Genomic DNA, 24,222 nt, shown 5'->3' on the forward strand with positions numbered 1-24,222 from the left:
TAGGTTTAGGTTCAGGTTTACACTTTGGGTTCTTTTTTAGTTAGAGTGTAAATTACAGATCACATGATTACTCTGTCTTTTTAATCGATTCATTATTGACTTCATTGACTTAATGTAATTGATTCATGGAGTGATTCATTGATCCTTTATTGGTGAGGAACTTGGGAACTTGGGCCTTTTGAGGGAATCATATACATGTAGACGTATCCTTTATAAGGAATAAGAACCCAACAGAGTGTGATGTTATAGGAACATAATCAATAACAAGGTGGTGGGATTCAACCCAGTGTAAAGTGGAGATACTGGTACCACCCCAAATTCCACTATTTTCCAATAACAGCACATCCCAGTGTGTTGTATTCATCTTCTACCACAGCTGTTTGCCAACACTAACGGTTTTGTATTAATCAAAGAACGGCACATTGTACGTTTATAGTTACATTTAATGTCGTGGAATGTTCGTAAAGCTAGTGAGTTACCGTTATCCGTCCAACAACGCTACGCATCCTTACAGAACAGTCCCTCCAGGATTTTTTGATCGCGGAAATTAACGCAAAATCAAACAAACTCGACAATACGCGTCATGTGACGCCATCACAACGCGCAATCAGCCAAAGCCCTCTTCGATTCACATCACACGTCAAACATGAGCACAGCTAAACGGTCTCATTTACCAGCAGACATCGCCGTGAAAGACCGCGCACAACAATTCCGCGTATTCCGCACAAAGCACCAAAAATTTCGCAAGCCGCACCGCAAAATGTGAAAAAAGACGCAGCAGAATCGAGCATTTTTGGCCGCAACAATCACACACACACACACAAAAAACACACCTCCGCAAAATCCTGTACGTATTGACAGAAGATTTCACAGTATTAAAATTGCCTCTTTTTTTGTAAATCCATACAAGTCCATGTTTAAGTTGTTACTATAGAAACGGTAACATACTAGAACAAGTGAGTTAATCTGAGCTTGTAGCCAGAGCTACGATCTGTGCTGGGGTGTTATAGAAAACATTTTGTGCTGGAGAATAAAAGATGAAATGCTGTAGGATAATGTCTTCATGCTGCTAAAGCAATTATACATTTATTTGGATGTATGTAGTGAGTTATAATTGCGTATGTCTGTGACGTGTAGGTCTGGACTGGAGGTAACAGTTCATGGACTCTGTATGCTGTTAGATATAGTAAAGTAGGACATTTTTCAGTTTTCAGGGAGCTGTGAGAGATGGAACAGTGTGGCAGGAGGGGGACTCTGTGTCCGTCTATATCCTTGAACACTGGCATTTTGTTTGGTGTGTACAACACTGTACTCATGTCTCTCTCTCTCTCTCTCTCTCTCTCGTACACTTTCCTTTCAGTAACTTTAATGTCTTTGTGATGATGAAGCTATATTAACTTGTGTGTGTGTGTGTGTGTGTGTGTGTGTGTGTGTGTGTGTGTTTACCTTTAAGTCTCCTTTGACCCCTCTTATCCCAGTATTAACAGCACAATAATAGCACTGACCCATTTAACGCTGCAATACAGCTGACCAGAGGTTACTTGCGTTCAGGAGATACGTGTACGGGTTTATCTCGGGATTCCCAATTCCACGCAGACACATGCTGACTCCAGCTTTCTCCCCTTCCAGTATACAGTATAATAATGAGAAGTTTGGAAAGATTGAGACAGTCAGAAAATATAATACACAGGATTCATTGGCTAGATTCAGCTTCTCCAAAAGCAGCATATAGTCCGCAATTCTCTGTCAAATGCAGGATATTTCCGTATTTGTTATTAATTTGCCCCTGGGTCCCTGGTTCAGTCCTTGACTTGGTTTAATGTGTCTTTTAAAAAGCTTTCAAACCCTTTACTGTGATAATATCTACACTATACAAATTTTCAGATAGAGATGGCACAATGTCACATTGATTATCAGCTGATCATTTTCTTTCGAAACTACTAAACTTTAAAATGTTTTTTTTTTTTTCTCAGCCCGTTTTGCGTCATTACGTTGTAGTTAAGATTAGCTCTACATTAGTTTGTGATTAGTACATGCCTTAACTCATCATTAGGTCATATTTAAGTAAGTATTAATTCAGCTATTAGTGCACGATTATTTACGTACTGTTATTATAAAGTCTCATATGTAAACATTTCCCCCCAAAAAAGGTTTTCCAAATCCAATTTAGATTTTTTTTTGCCATTTGTTACAGGACCTGAGTCCCAAAGTGTGTTTTCTCTGATATCCGATCTAGTATTTTTTGGTGGATTTGGTACACAACGCTAATAGTGGGTATTGGATCTGAGCAGTTTTTAGTGTAAGATCTTATTTGCTGTTAGAAGTGCATGTTTACCTCGCTGCTATTGCTTTCTCTGATATATGTGCTTAAAGACTTGGTTTCACAATAAACTGTTAATCAGATTAGCAAGCAAAAGACATTATTGTCAGCAATAATTTGATTTCGTATGTTCGAAAGGTATAAAAGGAGTAAAATCCAACAGTTTTGATTCTGTCAGTGCCAGCCCTCCATTGCCAAAGCCCCACCCCCATGTCAATAAACATGTCATACGTTGACATGGTTTCTACTCTCGCTTTTCATTATCAGATAATGAATGTAACGTTTGGATCGTTTGAACAGCACACACTGTCAGACTACATCTGGAGTTGGGTAGGGGGGAAAAAAATCGAAACATTTGATGTACTCACTAGCAGGTCTAGCATGAAACTCAATCAAGAGGCAAGGCATGAAATTCCGTCCGTCTAATATGCTTCTCAATTTTCTGTATCAGTAACATCAATTCCAACTGGCCCTGAAATGTGCACGCTAGAGCTGACTGACTGTGAGTCATGAAAAGTCGTGTAACTTAAGCCAGGTTTGAGGTGCGCAGCTTTTCACTGTTACCATAGAAAGAGACTTTATACCGATATAACTTATGAAACAAATCTATTTTTGCATCTCTTATCTCTCGATGCGCTGCTCCAACATGCTCGACGAAGAAGTTCACGTTGCAGGATCTCTCGGACGCATTCCGCTTCCTCAGCTCCCTGACATGCCTGAGAGTTCAGATTGTATGAGTCATGTTGCAGTAAGTTTATCAGAGGTGTGTCTGTGGGTGTCTGTGTAAACACCGGCAAAGGAAAGTCAAATAGAAGTCAAAGGCGTGTCCTTCTCGTGTTTAACCTACCTGTCTGGTGCTTTCATGCTATCTGAGCAGGACTAATTGGCTACGCTGTACTTTTAGTGATGCGCAGCAAAGTGCGGTTTGTGTGCCAGGATGCCCCATGGACACTTAGCCAGGAATGTGACTTCACTGAGACCGTGTGTGTGTGTGTGTGTGTGTGTGTGTGTGTGTGTGTGTGTGTGTGCGTGTCAGTAAGAAGTTAGTAATGTGATTAGTATACCCAGGGCCAGAGCCTCCTCTTCTTACACATACACCCCATACACACACACACACACACGCGTGCTGATGTAACCATCTTCCAGCTGTCTTAGCAGCAGATAGGATATTTATGATCTGGATTAGAGGCTATCCTTACAATCTTTAACCGTGTTAGTGGCTCAGAAATCAGGATATTTACCATGATATCAGTTTGTCACATGTTATTCCTTACTACTTGGTTATGCCTCCCAGTGCCAGTTCTGTCAGGTAATGATTCAAGCATTGTGTTTAGACATATTTCACATGCACTGTCATAAAAGCCCACTTTGACAACCACTGGTATAATGTACCATAGTAAACTATAGTGAATTTATTTAAGGGGATTACTGAGTTAAAGGGACATTACACTGCTGACTAGAACAATGTCACCCTCAATCATCATCATTATAAAACATAGCTCAAACAGTTTGGTCTTTCCATAACAGCACAGATTTTAAGATCAGAACAGAGTTGGTCTCTCTCTCTCTCTCTCTCTCTCTCTCTCTCTCTCTCTCTCTCTCTCTCTCTCTCATTAGGCAGTTATAATTTGAGTGCTAATATTTCTAAAGAGAATAAACTGCTCCTGGATTAACATTATATTCACGTGCACTAATTATAAACAACTTGGCATGTGTAGAAAGTGCTCTTCGGGGGATAATCATATATAATTAAGTAAATCAGGGAAGTGAAAGAATGATCACACAGTCACACATCCATGTACTGAACCTTTTGACCTTTTTGACAGACTTACCTTTTGTACATTGATTTGAAACCAGTAATATGGTGAGAAGAGGTTTTCTATTGGAATAAGCTGGCAGTGAGTTTTTTTTTTCTTTTCTTTTCTTTTCTTTTCTTTTCTTATTTTCTAGCTAAAGGTTATGCCTGAGTGGGAGATCAGATCTATATTTGACTGTGTGGGTTGTGATATCTCAGCAGTTAAGCTTCTGGTACAGTGATGAGATCTGTTCGGGTGATTGGAAGGTTGTGAGTTTAAATCCCACATGTCAGAAAGTCTCTACCTCTCGAATACTTGGGTTGTATCCTTTGTCAATTCTAACTGGCTTCAGATAAAACATCTGCCTAATGAATAAAGGAAATGTCCTAGACTAATAGCCTGACTTGATAATGATGACTATCCATTGTCCACCCTGCTGGCTTGTGACTGCTATGTTCTACACAACATTTCCTCTGGAATATCCTGTGCATTATGTGCCTGGCAAACTGTAAGGGACTATTTCTTTATTTGAAGCACCCCCGCTTTCTTCTTCTCTGTTCTTTCAAGCAGGTTACCATGCAACAGTAGCACTCTGTAGGCAGGAGGGCGGCCACAGGAGCTCTGCTTTATATGCCTCATTGTTGGGTTGAAACGCTGGCGCAGTCTCATAGAGCTACGACTGTGTGTGTTTGTAAGGGATGAGGTGGGCACTGCTGTGAGAGCTGGCATGTCACGTCATCACAGTTCCAGCAGAATGACAGCGCACCCGCTATGTCCCTGAAGACTCACAATGTAGAGAAGCTCGCTAATGATTACTGAAAATCATCACACAAATGTGATCTAGCAGTACTTTCTAATTTAATATGGAACAATGTGTCCTGCTTTATTGATGACATCCTCCTAATAACATTGCTAATAACATTGCTAAGACAATATACTGTACTAATTGATGTATTATAGTTATTGTGTAACAGGGGTGACTGGCATAAATAGGCAACTTCAATATACAGTTGCATCAATCAAAATGATTCAGCCAGCATTGCAAATCAGGTTTATTGTCAAAATGTACAGACTTTCAGCTGTTTTGCAAATCAAACAAAAGCAATTTAAATAGTATAACACAAGGACTGCTTCAAGCGGTTTCCCCGAATTCAACTGAAAATGCAACTTATAATGATTTGTCCAGTTTCAAAATTATTCAACCCCCTGAATAGAATCCCTCACAACAGCACAAATATACAAAACAGGTGTTGTCTCAAGCACACCTGATTCTAAACTAATCAAGGGCTTCATTAGCTACACCAGGTGTGCTTGAGCTGGAACACATGAAATACCTGAACTGGTTAGGGGTAGAAAGTACATGAAATACCTGTTCAGGGCAGAAAAAGGAAGCTATTAACGGCTGCAACCAGATTTGTGAGAAGGCAGGTTGTGAAAAACCCTCGAGTGACTGCAAAAGACCTGCAGCAAGACCTGGTGCAACAGGCACTGAGGTTTCAGTGAGCACAGTAAGGCACGTACTAAACACAGAAGGATTCCATGCCAGAACTCCAAGACGTTCACCACTACTGACCCAAAAGCACAAGAAAATTCCCTCAAAATCATATAAATAAGTCACAGAAGTTCTAGGATTCTGTTCTTTGGAGCTATGAAACAAAACTGGAACTTTTCAGCACGATGGATCAGCGGTATATCTGGAGGAAGAAGAATGAAGAAAGAACACTCTGTCCACAGTCGAGCATGGTGGAGGCTCGGTGATGCTCCGGGGCTGCTTTGTATCCTCTGGCACTGGAAACCTACAGTGTGTGGAAGGCGAGATGGATTCAGTGAAGTATCAGGAAATCCTATGAGAAAACCTCATGCCGTCTGTGAGGAAGCTGAAGCTTGGGTGTCGTTGGACCTTCCAACAGGACAATGATCCCAAGCATGCATCAAATTCCACCAAGGCTTGGTTGCAGAAGAAGTCCTGGAAGATTCTACAGGGCCGTCACAGTCACCTGACTGACATTTTTTCTATGTGTCTAGGTGCCCGTCGTCAGTCCTTCCTCTCCCCTTTGCTGGATGCTAGTTGATTGTTTATTTTATGGCATTTTTTATCCACAACAAACTCCATAGAAAATCAAGTCATTCATGTTATGCCATTGGTGAGACCTCGTGAATTGTTCAACCCTAATAGTTTATTTGTCAAACTAGTGATAGATTAGATAGAATCAGTTTCAGTCTTCTTATGTATATCCAGCAGTCACTGCTGTGTAATATTTATGATTCATTAATTAATTGTCTAAAAATATTCACAAGGTAACACAAAATGTGGGTGTAGGTGTAGGCAAATCCAGGCTTTTGGCGGTGTTACATTTGATATAAATGATTGAAACAGTCATGTATTGTACTTGTGCAAATGCAGCACTTTAGGATTTGCACACTACTGTGTGTATGAAGTCTTGGCTGCTCAAAGCCGAAACTAATTTGAAACAGGAAGTGGTTTTGGTACAGGATGTGTACTAGACGTTGTACATGTCTAGTACCTCTCCCTTATAGTGTAACCAATAACCTATTTTATATTTCGAATCATTTATGTGGTCTGAAATGCTGCCAGTTATTTGCTGAGGAAAACAAAGAAACATAATCGATTACAAATGAACAACTTATTCTCTAAGTTAATATACAAAAATAATGTCACATACTCGAGTGTGTGGTTCATGCTGTGTGTTTTAAAGAGCAGTAAATCATGCTGTGAGCTGTGTTAAAATTACTACCCAAACCAGGTAAGATTTCAAGACGTGACTGAGTAAACGCTTTTTGTTTTTTTAAAGCACCAGATCTCACAGTCGTCATCAAATCAAGATGAACGACTCCAAAAAAGTCTTTGATTGCCTGTGAGTCAGATCTGTTGCAACTGCAATCTAAACCATTTTCATCTGTTTGTTGAAAGTCTGTGCTTTAATGATCTTGTCAGGCCTTCACAGCTGCTAATGTGTCAGGAAGTCTTCACAGCTCAATATTTCTGCTGTGTTGGTGAAATTTGTTCCGTTTAACCTTTTGCCGGTTTTGCTGCATTGCTCATGCTGCAAACGTTGTCTGAGGACAAAAGGACAGCATTCCCATTAGAATGATGGTGTGTAGCAGCTTCCTAAAACTCGGTCCTTGCAAATGCCGAAAAGAAACGATTCCGAATGGATCTTGAGCATTTATTTTCAGCCACTAACTAACAAAGATGAGACCATGCTTCATCTGCTTAGTTAATGGTGATCCGACAGACTATCGTATGTTTCGAGTCATGGCTGCCGGTGGTGTCATTTTGAAAGCTTTGCTTAATGTTATGGAAAAGACCGTGCAGAATTTACACAAAGTGCTCGCAGCACTAACAGCTTCTTCTGTTAATAGAGCCTTTGTTCGAGCCCAAATCTCACTGGGATTTTACTAGCAGAGGCAGCCTGTATGATTAGGAGTGCCTCAGGTCTCTATGTCAGGTCCTCGACCTTATCAAATAGTAAAAGTAGAAAAACTCTTTTATGGGGAGAATTTTGCCCCCGTGGATAGACGATAGATCCAACACTGAGTTTGGGTTATAGCTTATTAAGGATCAAGATGGACGCCATAGACCTTAGATTAGGAGCGCCTTAGCATCTCAACTGACAAGATCAAGATTCACAAGAGCAACCTCAGCCTTACATAAACCTTACCACAAGCTGAAGCAGTGTAATAGAGCCTTGGAGTTGTTTTTATGTGTGGTTTTTGGTGAAGTATGGTCTACTCATTTCTTTCTGTGCTGTTGTAGGAATTAAATTACTTCAGTATTTGTGTTGGGTATTTCTGAGTGGATATATTTGCGCTGAATAAGCTGGTTCAGCTGTTAGAGGATATGTATAAGAATATGGGAAATATATGTATATGTCAGAAAAGGGAAGTGGAATAAAGAGTGACCTAGAGTAATCCTTAAAATGCTTATTTTTGGGAGCACATGCAAAACAGATGAAGAAGAAGAAGAAGCCTTTATTTGTCACATATACATTACAGCTCAGTGAAATTATTTTTTTCGCATATCCCAGCTTGTTTGGAAGATGGGGTCAGAGAGCAGGGTCAGCCATGATACAGCACCCCTGGAGCAGAGAGGGTTAAGGCCCTTGTCAAGGGCTCAACAGTGGCAGTTTGGCAGTGCAGGGGCTTGAACCCCTGACTTTATGTTCAGTAAACCAGAACCTCAATCAGAGCGCTCTTTGTGTTTTATTTTATATAGATAAGATATAACATACATTTAACTTTGTGCTAGAAATTGATATTTAAATGTATTATTTTATAATTTATCTCAATTTATTTTTAAAAACATGAAGTAATGGCATCACATTTTGTTTTCAGTAGGGTTGTGTATGTTTATGGTTCTCCAACAGCATGAACTTCCTTTTTCAGGCACATGATAGACGTACATGACCACTGCATTACACACGTTGTGAGTGCGATAGGCACATGACTTGAGCATGCCAGCATGCCTCAGATGTAATGCTAATTGACCAGATTGACATAATCAATACTAATTACATGGAGAGAGACAGGGAGAAAGAGAGCTGCCTGATTCAGTGTATCCCTCAGGCTGTGTCCCCTTTAACTCACTATCCCTTTCCCTCCCATTCCACTCTGGTCTTAATAGGTTTACATGCTGTCTATGGCATGGTTAGATTAGATACGGCTAAGCTTCTTAAGATTTAGAGGATGGCACTAGGTGCGCACACTCTCTCACACACACACACACACACACACACACACACACACACACACACCTACAAAGTTTTACATCATATTTGTATACATTTCCACTATGTTGAAGGGGTCTTTTAATACAATGATATTTCTGTCTGAAATTTTTCTTCTGTTCTTTGTTTCTCCTTCTTGCTTCCTAACACCACTTATTATAGTAATAGTAATGATAATAATACTAGTAATAATAATAATAATAATAATCATGCATAATAATTACTTTTTTCTGTCTTAAAGCTAATTTAAAAAAGAAACAGCTTGTCAAGTCGCTGTGTAAGGTGTTACTGCAGAAATGATGATAATGTATTAGAACGAGTACATTTAATATAAAGATGTGATTTGACTTGCAGCCAGAACTACTGTCTGATCCATGCTGTTATAGAAAATTAAACACTTCTGATCAGTCAGAGTTGAAAATTGAACTTGTGTACACTAATCAGCAATAACATTACAACCATTGACCGGTGACATGAATAGCATTGATTAGCTCGTTACAGTGGCATCTTTCAAGGGGTGGGATATATTAGGCAGCAAGTGAACAGTCGTTTCTCGAAGTTGATGTGTTGGAAGCAAGAAAAATGGGCAAGTGTAAAAGTATCTGACTTTGACAAGGGGCAAATTGTGGGGAGTTCCCGGTATGCAGTGGTTAGTACCTACCAAAAGTGGTCCAAAGAAGAACAACCGGTGAACCGGCGACAAGGTCATGGCCACCCAATGCTCACTGATACACGTGGAGATCGAAGGCTAGCCCCTCAGACCAGTCAGAGTGCCCATGCTGACCCCTGGCCACTGCAGAAAGCATCTACAATGGGCATGTGAGCATCAGAACTGGACCATGGCGCAATGGAAGAAGGTGGCCTGGTCTGATGAATCTCGTTTTTTAAATTTTTTTTTTTTACATCATGTGGACAACCGGGTGCGTGTGTTGTATTGTTGCCGACCAAGTACACCCCTTCATGTCCACGGTATTCCCTAATAGCAGTGACGTCTTTCAGCAGGATGATGCTCCCTGACACACTGCAAAAAATGTTCAGGAGTAGTTTGAGAAACATGATAAAGAGTTCAAGTTGTTGACTTGGCCTCCAAATTCAACAGCAATCTAATCGAGTATCTGTGGGACGTGCTGGACAAACAGTCCTGATCCATAGAGGCCCTACCTCACAACTTACAGGACATAAAGGATCTGCTACAAAGAGTCATAGCTGTTTTGATGGCACAAGGAGGACCTTGTCCTGTATTTCTAATAAGAAAGGAACCAGGCACACTACCCCTGTACATTTAGCCCAGTTAGTATGAAAAAGGAACTGGAGGGCAAAAGAGATACAGCTATAAAGAACGACTTCACAGGATAGAAATGACAGGGGGGGTCGGCGAATGGGAGAGAGAAAGAGAAAGAACTCTGCTGAATCTTTTATGAGGTCTCACAGGTGGTGATGAGGTGTGTGTGTGTGTGTGTGTGTGTGCTGTATTAATCTTCTGCTCCATCATGCTAAACAGTCTCATTAGAAGATGGATGTGAAATGAGGCCTGTGGGAAATGTATAGGCTCCACTCACAAAATGAAATGACATATTAACAGTATTTTCTGGACAAAAAGTAGTGGTTCTTTGTATATGTTGTGACAGGGTTTGTACTTTGTGTGTATCCATGCACAGTGGTAGTGATGTGTTTAAAAATTCTCCAACATGCTGTGGTACTCACACTAATTATGTCTATTGTTGACTCTGACTATTGACCAGTGTGAGTAGGTCTGACACGATCAGTGGCAGGCAAAAACCTAAGAAAGCCATGAAACCTCATTTATTTGTAACCTAATTTTCAGCATTATACCCTGAAGTTACCTCATAGCCTCAGCATATGCTTAGATATTATGAGAAGCACTTTTTGTTAATATGTGGCATATCAGTGGGCATGTCCTTATTGATGGAAAAACCTGACCCATCACCTAGTCAGTGTGTGTGTGTTTGGGGCTTCAGGGAGCTTGCCAATGTGATGGAGTTGTTTTCCAGTATCTGCCTCCATGCTACTCTGTCTGAACATGACTTCCAGGCAGCAGAAAGAAGGCGCAAACAAAAGAGACAGACAAACACTTGAATAATTTAGTTAGCCATTTAGCGCGCAGAATGCAGTTGGCAGCGGATGAAATCTGAGGAATTCTGGTATATTCCAGCACAGAGTCTGCTTTGGAGGATATTGAACATAGCAGCTTGTGGAGACTCAAACATGAACATTTGTCGAACATTTTAAACACATGGATATTAACAAATACAGACAGCTGTGTGTATGAAACAAGTACTGGCCCGAGCTTAGGGTTCCAGCTCTAAATTATTGTTCACCAACTGGAATGCTGATAGTGACGACAGTAAAGAATGATCATTTCAGCGTGCAATTTATCACCAGTGTTAATTTCAACATGGAAGATGTACTTGGATTATCTGATTGGCTGTTTGTTTAACCAGCTCATTGTCTGATTGAGGGGCGCACGGTGGCTTAGTTGTTAGCACGGTCGTCTCCCCACCTCGGCCCTGTGTGTGCGGAGTTTGCATGTTCTCCCTGTGCTGTTGGGGTTTCCTCCCCCAGTCCAAAGACATGCATGGTAGGCTGATTGGCATGTCCAAAATGCCTGTAGTGTATGAATGGGTGGGTGAATGTGTGTGTGATTGTGCCCTGCGATGGATTGGCACCATGTCCAGGATGTACCCCGCCTTGTGCCCGATGCTCCCTGGGATAGGCTCCAGGTTCCCCGTGACCCTGTGGGATGGATGGTGTAGAAAATGGATGGATGGATTGGCTGTTTGGTTATCCAGCTCATTGTCTTATTGGCTGTTTGGTTAACTAGCCCGTTGTCCGATTGGCTGTTTGGTTATCCAGCTCATTGTCTGATTGGTTGTTTGGTTATCCAGGTCATTGTCTCATTGGTTGTTTGGTTATCCAGGTCATTGTCTGATTGGTTGTTTGGTTATCCAGGTCATTGTCTCATTGGTTGTTTGGTTATCCAGGTCATTGTCTGATTGGCTGTTTTAAGACCTGTTTCATAAAGACCTGAAAGTACTGAAAGTTTGTGTTGTTTGCTACTCTGTAGCAATTATCACTCCATCAATTGATTGTGCAACACTAAGTATTGAAGTATTTCTGTCATTTCATGCTGCATTTGTGCCATAAAAATACCCTGTGCTGGTACAGCTTCTTGATTTTTTTTTTTTTTTGTTTGAATGATCCTGCTAGGACCATACCCAATACCATACTCAATATCAGTTGCAGTTTTCTGGTGCAATAGTTCAAGTGCTTGTATAATCGATGAGATGGGTAAATGGGACTGTATTTGTGGTAGAGAGCTGATGCTGGTGTTGCTGCTGGAGTTCCTTCTGATGGATTAGAAGCAGTAATACATTTTCAGATGCACTGATACTCTGTACTGTTTTTTTTTTTTTTTTTTAAATCTCCATACATTGATGCATGATCTGTTTGCCTTGGCCTGTTGAAGTTATTTTCACTGTAAACCAGGTCATGATGTCTGAGTCATTCTGCACTTATATTTGTCCACAGTCTGAACACTCCAAGGTTCTAAATGCTTCTCTCCAGTTCACAGTGAACATGCCTCATGTCATTGCATAATTTGCCACAGTCTCTGATGAAAGAATCTTTAAATATCTGAAGAGCTCCAAGTTGAATCTTCCTAAATCAAGCAATTTCACTCACAGAATGTAGCCCAGATTTTCGAAGAATGCATGGTGTTGTCGCAGCTGTGCCTGAGTGTTGAGTGTGGGGTTTTAAAAATCCTCCTTTCGGTCTGTTTACACGGAAACGCGAGCCCGGAGTTTCCAAACTAAAACGGGGTCTTCGGCGAAGTCTTGGTTTTTGAGGGTCGTAGCAAAATTCCTACGTTTTTAAAACGAAAACGCACTAGTGTAAACAGACGCACTAGTGTAAACGGGGTCTAAGAAGCTGAACGTGAGTGCTGCAGCTCTCAACTCAGTTGCGCTCATAATCGCAGACCCCCTAAGGTCCACAATTCCCCTCAAACACTTCCGCTAATGACTCTCTCCATGGGGTGTGCGGTCTACAGATAACAGCCTTTCATTCTGGTTTACGTTGTGCTGGCTGAAAGGCGCGAGTTTTGGCACTAAAATATTTATGACCTTCGGTACAGCTGGACGCGTGCAGCAGATCAGCTGATATTTATGCTGAATGGATTGCTGACTGAATAGAGGGAGAGAATTGAAGTAGTGTATAAAGTGTGTCATTTGGACACATTCAACTATCAGCGGGGAAAAGAAAGACCGATTACAGACAGTTGAAATGAGACATACCCTCTCCCCATCACCATCATTCCTATAACCTGGGAAGGACAATGCGCTGTAGTCTGTTTATGTTTCTGAAGTAACATATTATTTGGGCAGTGCTGAGTGTGAGGTGATTGTGTTGTGTGTACAGAGGAGGAGCTGAGGAAGCTGCGAGAGGAGACCAACGTGGAGACGCTAAAGCAGGAGCTGGAGAAGGAGCGGTGCAGGAGGCTGGATTTGGAGCAGAAGATGAATGATGTGCTGAAAGCCAGGTGAGCACTGTGCTTAAATGTGCACAGGTACAGTACTATTTCTCTTTTTTTCTTTAACAAACTCTGTTATAGACTTTTTTACTTTATTTTATGACTTCTACATTATCAAGTCAGTACAAAATACACCTTAGATTCCCAAACATTAGTTTTCTACAGGGATGTGCAGAGAGTTCCTCAAGGGCAGGGGCTCAAATGTAAAAAAAAAAAAAAAAAAAACTATATCACTATATCACCAGCTAGTTTTAGTACTTTAACTATTTATCACCCTGGTAGACATTATAAACAGACTGTGTGTGGTCACAATAATGAATATGAGAATGACACTACTAATATAGCGTAATTTTATTTCATTTGTACATTTAATAATCTAAAATAATTACAACAAAACGGCAAATTATTTTGGAGAGATGAAGCCAAAGAATCTTTAAAGGAAAATCGAAACATTCTGAAATTGAAAAAAAAACCTACAGTATTACCATCCACAAATGTAGTGACACGCCCGCTGTAAAAGTCAGTAAAACTATTCATTTCACAATTATTCGGCAGCAGCACTCTGATTACCATAAAACTGCAGCACTGCTTGATGAACTGGCTTTTCAGTCTCAAAGCTTGTCATTCTTGCCTTCAAATATCATTTTAAAAAGATAAATTGAGATTTTAATGATCTTAGGTCACAATTTCTTCATATCACTTAGGCTGCAGGACTGAATTTGCCGTATAAGTTAACAAGGAGCAAGTTATTATCTGTATATAGTATCACTATATCGGCGATCTTGAAGATTCATTATTATTCTGTGCTGCGACTCTACAGCTCATGCTGAATGGAGCAGTTGCTTTCGGTTTATAATTGTAGCGTCCGTTGAAGGTTCTCCAACTGAACGAAATGGTTTTTATTCATATAAAAAAGCAAAACGGCAGTGGGGGCGGTACCGAGGGTGAAAACAACAACCTTGTTTCACCCTTGTTGATAAGGAAGCTGTCCCTTTCACTGCCTACTTCAGTTCTCCTTTAATTTTCTGCCATCTCTGTCTGGCATCGTGCCTTTAATCACTATATAACAATCATGCAATAGAACAATGTTACTCGCATGTCTGGAAATGTAACAAACTTGAGTAGCTAGTACTTACCAACACATTCCCTCTCAATCAATTTATAAACTACCGGCGATAAGCATATACAATGCTGCTATTATTACGAAAAGGTTAGCAGAAGAGCTAGTGGTCCCAGCGTACATGTCTGCCTGTTGAAGCAAGACGCTAACATTCTCATTTTAGCCATAACTGTGCTGAATTTGGCCCTAAAAGCACAGATTAAAATGGGATCTACACTGTATGTTCCCTTTAAAAAGTTTATCACCAACACTGGTTCACTATGTGATGGAATCATTACTATTCATTCAGCTACGTTTCAGCAAACATGAACACACGCTTTTATAGGGAATAAAATACCAGTCCAAGGCTAGGTTTTTGGCCCTTGTTTACTTTCTTATCCCTGCTGTGCTCTGTGATGGGTGGAGTTATGATGCTGTTGCCCCCTGAGCAGGGCTCGCCATAGCGGGCTCAACAAGCCTTGCTTGGACTCGTTGGAATTTAAAAATAGCTTTTATCACCTCCCTCCTGTTGACCCTGGATTCCTCAAAGACATAACAGCATTCTCCAGCAATCAAACGCTGAAGTGCTGTATCCGCCAGCCTGTTGTACAGTATAGTCCACTACCAACTGTCCTTCTTTCACCAGTTATACAAAATAATGCTTATTCACAAATACATTGCTGACAACACATCAAGTTGCTTCCATTATTTAAATTCCAAATTAAAATACCAGAGAACTCGGGATGTAATAAGACCTTCTGTAAAGATAAGGGACAGACGAGCAACACATCTGTCTATCCCATTTGTCTAGGACCGTCTGAGGATTCTTTCATGAAGAAAGTATGTACTGTATGGACATTTCACATTTTCTCTTGATTTTTCCTGTATCAGGTTAGAAGACTCTCCTCCCCAGATCTCCCGTAAACAACAGTCACCTTCTGCAAATGGCACAGGTAACCAAACGTGTGGGTTAGGATATGGAAATACAAAAGCACTAAGTACATGTTTGTCTTGCTGTGCATATACTAATACATTTAAAAAAAAATTAGCATTCAAATACTTAAGTATGAATATTCATTGATCCATGTTAAATGTTTCTTTCCAGTCTGTATGCTACCTGGAATTTCTTTTATTTAGCACCCAACAACATACATTACACCAACACCCAATTGGATTAGTGTTCTTCTGTTCACTATATGCTCGCTACATAGGGTACAGTGTAACGGCAATGGAGATTCTACGTAGTGCACTTTATGCCAACAAGCATTTGATAATCGGCCACAGAAAACGACTTAGATCAGTGCCTTTTGTTTGTTAAATTGCTTACTTGATAAATTGTTCACTACTTACATGGACACGCATTGTTTCTTTATAAAAACAAAACAGAAACAATTTAAAATGAGAAATGTTTCACTTAGAAATGGGAAAAAAATCAGTGGTTCCCAACCTGGGGTTCAGAGTTCACAGCAGGGTCGTGTGGATCTCATTTGCTTTGAGGTCAAACATGCAAAATATGTTCTACTATTTTTAATTTAATTGTGAAATGAATACATTTTAAAATGTTATTAAAAATCATATGCTTGCAATACCGAGGCCAATGTAAAAAAATAATAATAATGGCAGAGAAACGTAAAAAGCGGTAATTCCCTGGAAAAACAATATGTGCACGTCATTCAGTGCGTTTACATGGACAACAGTAATCCGATATTAACCCGGTTAAGACGATACTCTGATTAAGAAACTAGCATGTAAACATTATTGATGACTTTAATCTGATTAAGGTCATACTCGAAGTAAACACGAATGGAATTAAGACGTGTGGAGTATTCCTGTTTTAGTCGCATTATCGACGTGCATTACAGACATGTACACACTTTAATCACACTATCAAAGTCGCGTGGGATTTTTCACGTGTTTTGTGACAGGACACGATCACACACGGCAGCGCTCACCCGTTTTACGAACCGTCAAACAAGAGAGCACGGCTGCGTCCCAAACCGCATACTTACCCACTATAGGCCTATAGTAGGTGAAATACATGCACCTCAGCTACTATATAGACGGTAAGTATGCGGGTTGGGACGCAGCCCACCGCTTCAAGCAGTTGTTTATTAGCACATACAGCACGACAAATAATTAACCGCACTTGAAGCGTTCGTAATTTTTTAAAATAAAAACACCCAAAACTGTATACGGTCCCATAACGAAGACGGACTGTATGTTGATACGTGAAATTCTCGAGGAACGTCGGACGGCGTGGCGCGGGGACGTAATGACGTGTGCTGTTAATCGATCTATGTTCTATAACACGTAAAACAGGAACATGAAAGGAATATTCTAAAAGTGACTCATGTAAACACCTTAATCACATTGTTGTCATATTCAGAATAAGGTCAATAATTAGATTACTGCTGTCCGTGTAAACGTAGTCAGTGACCCACGCTCAATCAGTTTCAGCTAGCAGCTCGTTTTTTCTGCAGTCAGAGCATCAGTATTTTATGTATAAAGCATGTCTAAGAAACGTAAAAGTGCCGATGACTCATCATCAAAAAAGGAAGCGAGGCTGTGTCTCGAGAGGCACCGTGCCTGGGAGTTTACCCGGCATATAAACATGCTTCCGGAGGCATCCTCATGATGGCGTCGGTGTAGGCTGCTTTTTTCGGCTCTTTCCTGATCTTTGTGCAAAACTTGATTTTTCTTCCCCTTTGAAGACTGATTTGTTCTCAACGCGCTGATCTTTACTCTGTCTACGCTCCCCATACTTCAAAGATACTGTCTTTAGTGAATTCCTACATTTTTTTTAGAGGTTTTTGTCCCGTTTTCGTCAACGGCCATTGACTGGATAGACTACACAGCACGTGGATCTTAGCACGGTTGTGTGACGTCACGACGGAGGTGGACGATTTCCCAAGAACTGAAAGTGTTAAACGTGTGCATACTTATTCCAAACCTGCTTATGCTTCCCGAGACTCCCGCGCCAAGCCCTTTACAGAAAATGCGACGTCCAGCCTCAGATCCTCCAAATGCCGTCTGGCTTGAAGAGGGCATTTGAGAGACTGGGTGAGAAGCAGGACACGTTCATGGAGAAACTTTTGGAGATCGATAAATCGGGCACAACCAATTCCATCCTCATCTCTGATCTCGCTACAAGAGGTGACGCTGGTGCTAAAAAAATCAGAGGATACAGCTGTTAAAGTTAATAAAATGGACTCTCAGCTGCTGCGATGGACTGGCACCCTGTCCAGGGTGTACCCCGCCTTGTGCCCGATCCTCCCTGGGATTGGATCCAGGTTCCCCGCGACCCTGAAGGAGGAGTAAGCGGTAGAAGATGGATGGATGGATGGATGGATGGATGGATGGATGGACTCTCAGCTGTCGACATTGGCTGCAGTAAATAAATAAAGTAGATGAGCTGGATGCCTACAAGAGGCGATGGTATCGAAGGGTTTCAGGTATTCCGGAGGAAGATTTTTCTTCAGTTGTATAGAATTTTTCCTTGTATTGATAGGGTTCTTATGTCGTTTTCACGTTTTCTCTCACGTGATTCGTGATTTATCTCAACACAAGGCTTTATTTTTATTTCGTATGTCACAGAAAAGGGATGCTTATTTTATTTCAAGCAACTCGTTCGTGTTTTAAAGATGAAACCTTTTGGCGTCATCAACGGGGAGGTAAGGTCTTATTCTGTCATGGTACTAATCACTCCGCTGGAGTTTTGATTTTATTTGACGGTCATTTTTGCGGATCCGTTCTTCCAGTCTTTGTCTTCCTCCGACGGTAGAGGGATTATTGTTGTTCTTCTTCTGGGGGATATTTTTTCTTTATCTTGGCTAATGTTTATGGTTTTAATAATCATACACAAATCATTTGCTTTTTTCAGGATCTGTCTTCTAAAATTCTTGATTTAAAAGGTGAATATCCGTCTGCTGCAGTAATAGTTGGAGGAGATTTTAATGAAGCTCCAGACCCATGTCTGGACAGATTTCCTCCAAAACGAGAATCATGCAGCTATATCACTATTCTTAATGATTTTTGTAGTAACCTTTCTCTATTGGATGCTTACAGGTTTATGCTTGCTGGCAACGATTGTTCATATACTTGGTTTGGTACGGATCTCTCGAGAAAATCGTGTCTAGATTACTGTCTTATATCAGACTTCATGTCTCCTTTTATTAAGTCCAGTGGTATATGTCATGCTCCCGTCAGAGGTCATGCTTTTTATCGACCTGATTCTGGTGCTGGTTGTCATAGAAACCCGGGATACTGGAAGCTAAATTGTTCTCTATTACGGATTCCCTCTTATAGTTCAGGTATTAAGAACATTATTGCAGAATTGAAGGCAAAACCTGCTGTTTCGGTATCTTCTAATTGGGAGATGTTCAAATACGAGTGTAGAAAATTCTCTATTCGATTTAGTAAACAGTTGGCAAAGGTGAAATCTTTAAGGTTTATCTATCTTGGAAGAAATGAATCGAATTTTAGGCAAGCAACAGACAAATGAAGATGATAAAGTAAAACTGCACAACCTAAAAGAAGAATTGAATAACCTATAAGAAAAGGCTAAGGGTGCTTTTATTAGCTCCAGAGTGAAATGGCTAGAATTCGGGGAGAAAAATGTGCCATATTTGTTTCATTTAGAAAAGGAAAGAGGGAACGCTAAAAGAATATCTTCTCTATATATCGAGGGTGATTTGCTCACAGACGAAGCCAGAGTTTCTAATTTTGTTTCCAATTTTTATTCACAGCTCTATGCTTCTTCATTTAAACCACAGTTTTCTGATCGCTTTTTTGAGAGGGTTCATTCACACCCGTTATAAGTGATGGAGATCGGTCGTCTTGTGAGATGGATTTGACTTTGGAAGACTTGGATGCGATTATTCAGAAAGCTCCCCTTAATATAAGCCCAGGTCCAGATGGACTGACTTTTGAGTTTTATAAGACACTTTTGTCAAGACATAAAGTTTGTTTCATTAGCGTTTAAAGACTGCGTACAGAAAGGGGAATCGTCTGAGCACACGAAGCAGGGCTTGATCACTTTTATCCCAAAACCTTACAAAGATTCCTTGTATTTAGATAACTGGCGCCCAATTACTGTACTTCATTTCGATTATAAATTGTTAGCTTCCCTTTGCGCAAATAGATTGAAACCATGCTTAAAATAAATTGTCGCCGTTTCCCAATCTGACTTCACGAAAGGTATTTTGCATATAGCAAATAATATTCGGCTTGTTCCAGATATTTTAGCTGATAAGGAACTGATCGACGATAATGCAAATATTTTATTTTTAGACTTGTATATGGCCTTTGACACGGTCGAGTTTACATTTGAATCTTTGCATAGGTTTGGTTTTGGCTGTCCCCTTGTTAAAATAGTTCAGACTTTTTTTTTTTTTTTTTTTACAAAAGTAATAACAGCAGTGAATCTTTGGTTAAATGGTGTTTCTTAAAATACCGGCGGGGGGGGGTTTATGATTATCAAGGGCATCAGACAGGGGTGTCCTTTTTTGCCATTTTTGTTGGTTGCTGAGTTTCTCGATATTTTTATTACTCTTTGTGTAGCTGTTCAGGGTATTTTAATATTGGAGCGCACCTTTTCTAATTAGTTATTTTGCATGCTTTGAATTAATTTTCTAATGCGTCTGGTCTCACAGTCAATGGAAATAAAAGTGAAATTATACCTGTTCACAGTCTCGGTAAAGGTCATACACAAGGTATTGAGGTTTCTTATTAGAATATTTGGGCATCCTAATAAGTAAATCACCCGCGGATGGGATTTTAGATCATTTTTCACAACAGACACAGAAGGTAAAGAATGTCTTGAACTGCTGTCTAGAAAGAAACGTAACTATGTCTTGTCGTGTCTTGATATCTAAAGCTGAAGGCATTTCTAGGATTGTTTACCCAGCTTTGTCTTTATACGTTAACCCAGAAGACCTGCTCGTCTATCGACTGCGTACTATTTAAATTCTCTGCTCAGCACTTTGGTCAGCTTTACTGTGGTAAATGTGCTATACAAATAAAACTCACTTAAATTCTTGTGGAGCAGTAACATTGAATTAAAAGGAAGACTCTGATAAGAAATACTTTGGAGGGAGGTGTGAATGCTCCGGACTTCAGTACTCTCAATCACGTTTTCAAGATCGGCTGGATTAAATGCTGCCTGAATGCCGATCCCTAATCTGTTATGGTTTTACATTCCTAAATTGATCTTTGACCTTTGTTTTTACTGCCGTTTTTGGAGTGCATACCTCACCTAGAGTTTATGACTGGGTTATTAACTGTATTTCACCTAAACTGTTGCGTGTGGTCAGGTCATACTGTAGTTACTGAGTATCAGTCTGTGATATGCCCCAATTATCCATTGGAGGATTGGCGCTTTCTAACCTCAAATGTCACAGATTTTGGATTAGGAAAATCTGCTGTCATCCCAAAGCTTTTTACAAGGGGAAATTAAATGATCCTTCTCTTTCTACTATTCTGGCATTAATAAGTTTGTTACCTAACAAGTTGAAAGGACTTCACTTCAGCACCGCGTACCTGTCCGAGACGGCCTTCAGCGCGTTCGTAACAATAAAAACAAAAGACCGTACCAGGCTCGGTGTCCACCAGGACTTTAGGCTGGCAGTCACTAGCATCACACCTGACAGCCCATTCAGGCCCAAGGTGGCCATTAGTTTTTTAAGGAAGGAAAAAGTTACCGATTGTAACTTACTGTTCGTTATTGTTATACCTATATAACACGTACGTTATAGCTGTGTCAAAACCAGTGTTCACATGATGCGCATGTGTGTATGCTACAAACTGCTCCGTTTCAGTTAAGCGGTCTGAGGGAGATCTAGGACAGACCAAACCTATATCCTTTCTAGGACAGGATATAGGTGCTGTTAATCACTGACTACGCTGATAATGAATCATTGTTATTCTTTTTGTAACAATGTGTGTGTATAGGCCTACAGTCTATTATACACAAAGATAACCAGGGCGAACCAAAGGAAAAGGAAAGAAAAACTATAATCGATGTAAATTTTTGCCAATAAAGATTATGAATGAATGACTGTAGTCTTTCGGAGTGTGTGTGTGTGTGTGTGTGTGTGTGTGGGGGGGGGGCGGGGGGGGGGGGGGGGTTGGTCTCCAAGTTACAAGAGTCTTTGAGGCAAAAGCTAAAATTGTGAGGCAACAGTGAGATTTGTTCTGATAGATCTAGTATGTGTGTGTGTGTGTGTGTGTGTGTGTGTGTGTGTGTGTGGTAGCTCCAGATCTACAGCATTATCGGTAGGATAAAGTTTATCATCTCTCTGATGTGTTGTCTTTGTGTAACAAGGGGCTTTCGCATGAAAACGACTCTACTTCAGGGAGCATCAGAGCCTGTTATTTCAGGCTGTCATCTAAATTTGTAGAAGAGTCTTATCTAGGCCAGAGGAGCCCTTTTATATTTGTGGAGTAGAATGTGGAGCAGGAGAGCTGCACACTCACACACACACACACACACACACACACACACACACACACACACACACACACACACACACACACAGTAAATTAGGTTAATAGAGCTAGTCAGGTCAGTTATTGACCCTTTCTCTCTCTCTCTCTCTCTCTCTCTCTCTCTCTCTCCCGGGTTCAGAGAAACAACAGAAAGAGACACTGTGTTCTCGGCTGCAGAAGTGGCTCTACGACAGGTTCGGGGTTTACATCGAGGACTTCCGTTTCCAGCCGGAGGAGAACACAGTGGAGCCAGAGGAGCCGCTCAGTGCTAAGAGGTAGAGCAGAGTAAAGAACTTGATGAACTCAGGTCCTCCCCTACATGTTCTGTTTCATCGTTTTAAATCTGTTGCTACGCAGCTCTTTATGTCTGGACTATTTGTTTGAATGACATGAATTTGCCATCACATTTCATTTAAGCCACTAGGATTTAATGTAGTAGCTTGTTAGAATGCTCAACCTCACCACCTTTTGGGCTACATGCAGCATTACACTATTATGTCCAGACAGAATCATTAATAATGAACTTTATCCATCTATGCGCATGAGTGGAAATCGACAAATCCCATGTGACACATGCTCCTCTCTCTTTTTCAGGTTAACAGAAAATATGAGGCGACTTAGTGAGTCGTTTTTACACCTTACGTCTTTAAGCTTTCATTTCTTTCACAGTTGAACATTGAGTGTGTGAGTAATGTATTATAATTCTAAAATGTGTGTGTGTGTGTGTGTGTGTGTGTGTGTGTGTGTGTGTGTGTGTGTGTGTGTTTGTTTGACACATGCAGAGCGGGGTGCCAGACCTGTAACTAACTTCTTGAGGAACCTGTCAGCCTTATCCAACTGGCACTCAGTGTACACGTCAGCCATTGCCTTTATTGTAAGTGCTGAACTTTCCTCTGTCTGTCTGTCTGTCTGTCTATGTATTTCTCTGTCTGTCTGTCTGTCTATGTATTTCTCTGTCTGTCTGCCTGTCTATGTATTTCTCTGTCTGTCTGTCTGTCTGTCTATGTATTTCTCTGTCTGTCTGTCTGTCTGTCTGTGTATTTCTCTGTCTGTCTGTCTGTCTATGTATTTCTCTGTCTGTCTGTCTGTCTGTCTATGTATTTCTCTGTCTGTCTGTCTGTCTATGTATTTCTCTGTCTGTCTGTCTGTCTATGTATTTCTCTGTCTGTCTGTCTGTCTGTCTGTCTATGTATTTCTCTGTCTGTCTGTCTGTCTATGTATTTCTCTGTCTGTCTGTCTATGTATTTCTCTGTCTGTCTGTCTATGTATTTCTCTGTCTGTCTGTCTGTCTATGTATTTCTCTGTCTGTCTGTCTATGTATTTCTCTGTCTGTCTGTCTGTCTGTCTGTCTGTCTGTGTATTTCTCTGTCTGTCTGTCTGTATTTCTCTGTCTGTCTGTGTATTTTTCTGTCTGTCTGTGTATTTCTGTCTGTCTGTGTATTTCTCTGTCTGTCTATGTATTTGTCTGTCTGTCTGTGTATTTCTCTGTCTGTCTGTCTGTGTATTTCTCTGTCTGTCTGTGTATTTCTCTGTCTGTCTGTGTATTTCTCTGTCTGTCTGTCTGTGTATTTCTCTGTCTGTCTGTGTATTTCTCTGTCTGTCTGTGTATTTCTCTGTCTATCTATGTATTTGTCTGTCTATGTATTTGTCTGTCTGTCTGTGTATTTCTCTGTCTGTCTGTCTGTCTGTGTCAGTGTAATCTGTCTGTCACTCTACATATGTCCATATACTATATCTGTGTATATATCTGTCTCTGTCTGTCTGTCTGTCTATCCATCCATCACTCTGCCCATTTGTTCTGTTGAATTATTGTTCTTATTTTTATTTTTTAACATTCAATATCCCATAATAAATAAAGACAGCGTCACCACCATTTCAGCACAATAGAATTCACTTCCAGACATGGACACAGTGAAGATTCTGCGTGTCTTCCTATTTAAAGATCTGTGTCTGTCTTTCACCCTTCATGTCACTACATTATTGTTATCATTTTGGAGACATAACAGTGTTTTACATTTGCAGTAAATTACTTGACTAATGACCTTTGTTTCCCCATAAACCCATGGAAATTGTTGCTGCAGCTCTATAGATAAAGTCCCATTTTAGCTACAAGTGAATGGTTAATCTCTCTATAATACTTTAATCTCTCTATAATACTGCTTAATATATTGCAGCAGTAAGACCTTGACAGTTATTTCATTTTTGGACATTTCTCTGTGGTGATA

General features: G+C 40.4%; 1 protein-coding gene across 2 annotated transcripts in view; it reads left to right on the forward strand.

The window, feature by feature from the left end:
- The window catches only part of gramd4a (GRAM domain containing 4a), a 58,491-nt gene that overhangs the window by 17,175 nt on the left and 17,094 nt on the right, over positions 1–24,222 (forward strand). For both annotated transcript variants that reach the window (XM_053688197.1, XM_053688198.1), the window contains exons 4-8: positions 13,302–13,422; positions 15,404–15,465; positions 22,137–22,272; positions 22,592–22,617; positions 22,780–22,871. In XM_053688197.1, the coding sequence (XP_053544172.1) occupies positions 13,302–13,422; positions 15,404–15,465; positions 22,137–22,272; positions 22,592–22,617; positions 22,780–22,871 (437 nt within the window). The remainder of the gene's footprint in view (positions 1–13,301; positions 13,423–15,403; positions 15,466–22,136; positions 22,273–22,591; positions 22,618–22,779; positions 22,872–24,222) is intronic.

The sequence above is a fragment of the Ictalurus punctatus genome, chromosome 19 (genome assembly GCF_001660625.3).
Source record: "Ictalurus punctatus breed USDA103 chromosome 19, Coco_2.0, whole genome shotgun sequence".
Classification (NCBI taxonomy): domain Eukaryota; kingdom Metazoa; phylum Chordata; class Actinopteri; order Siluriformes; family Ictaluridae; genus Ictalurus; species Ictalurus punctatus.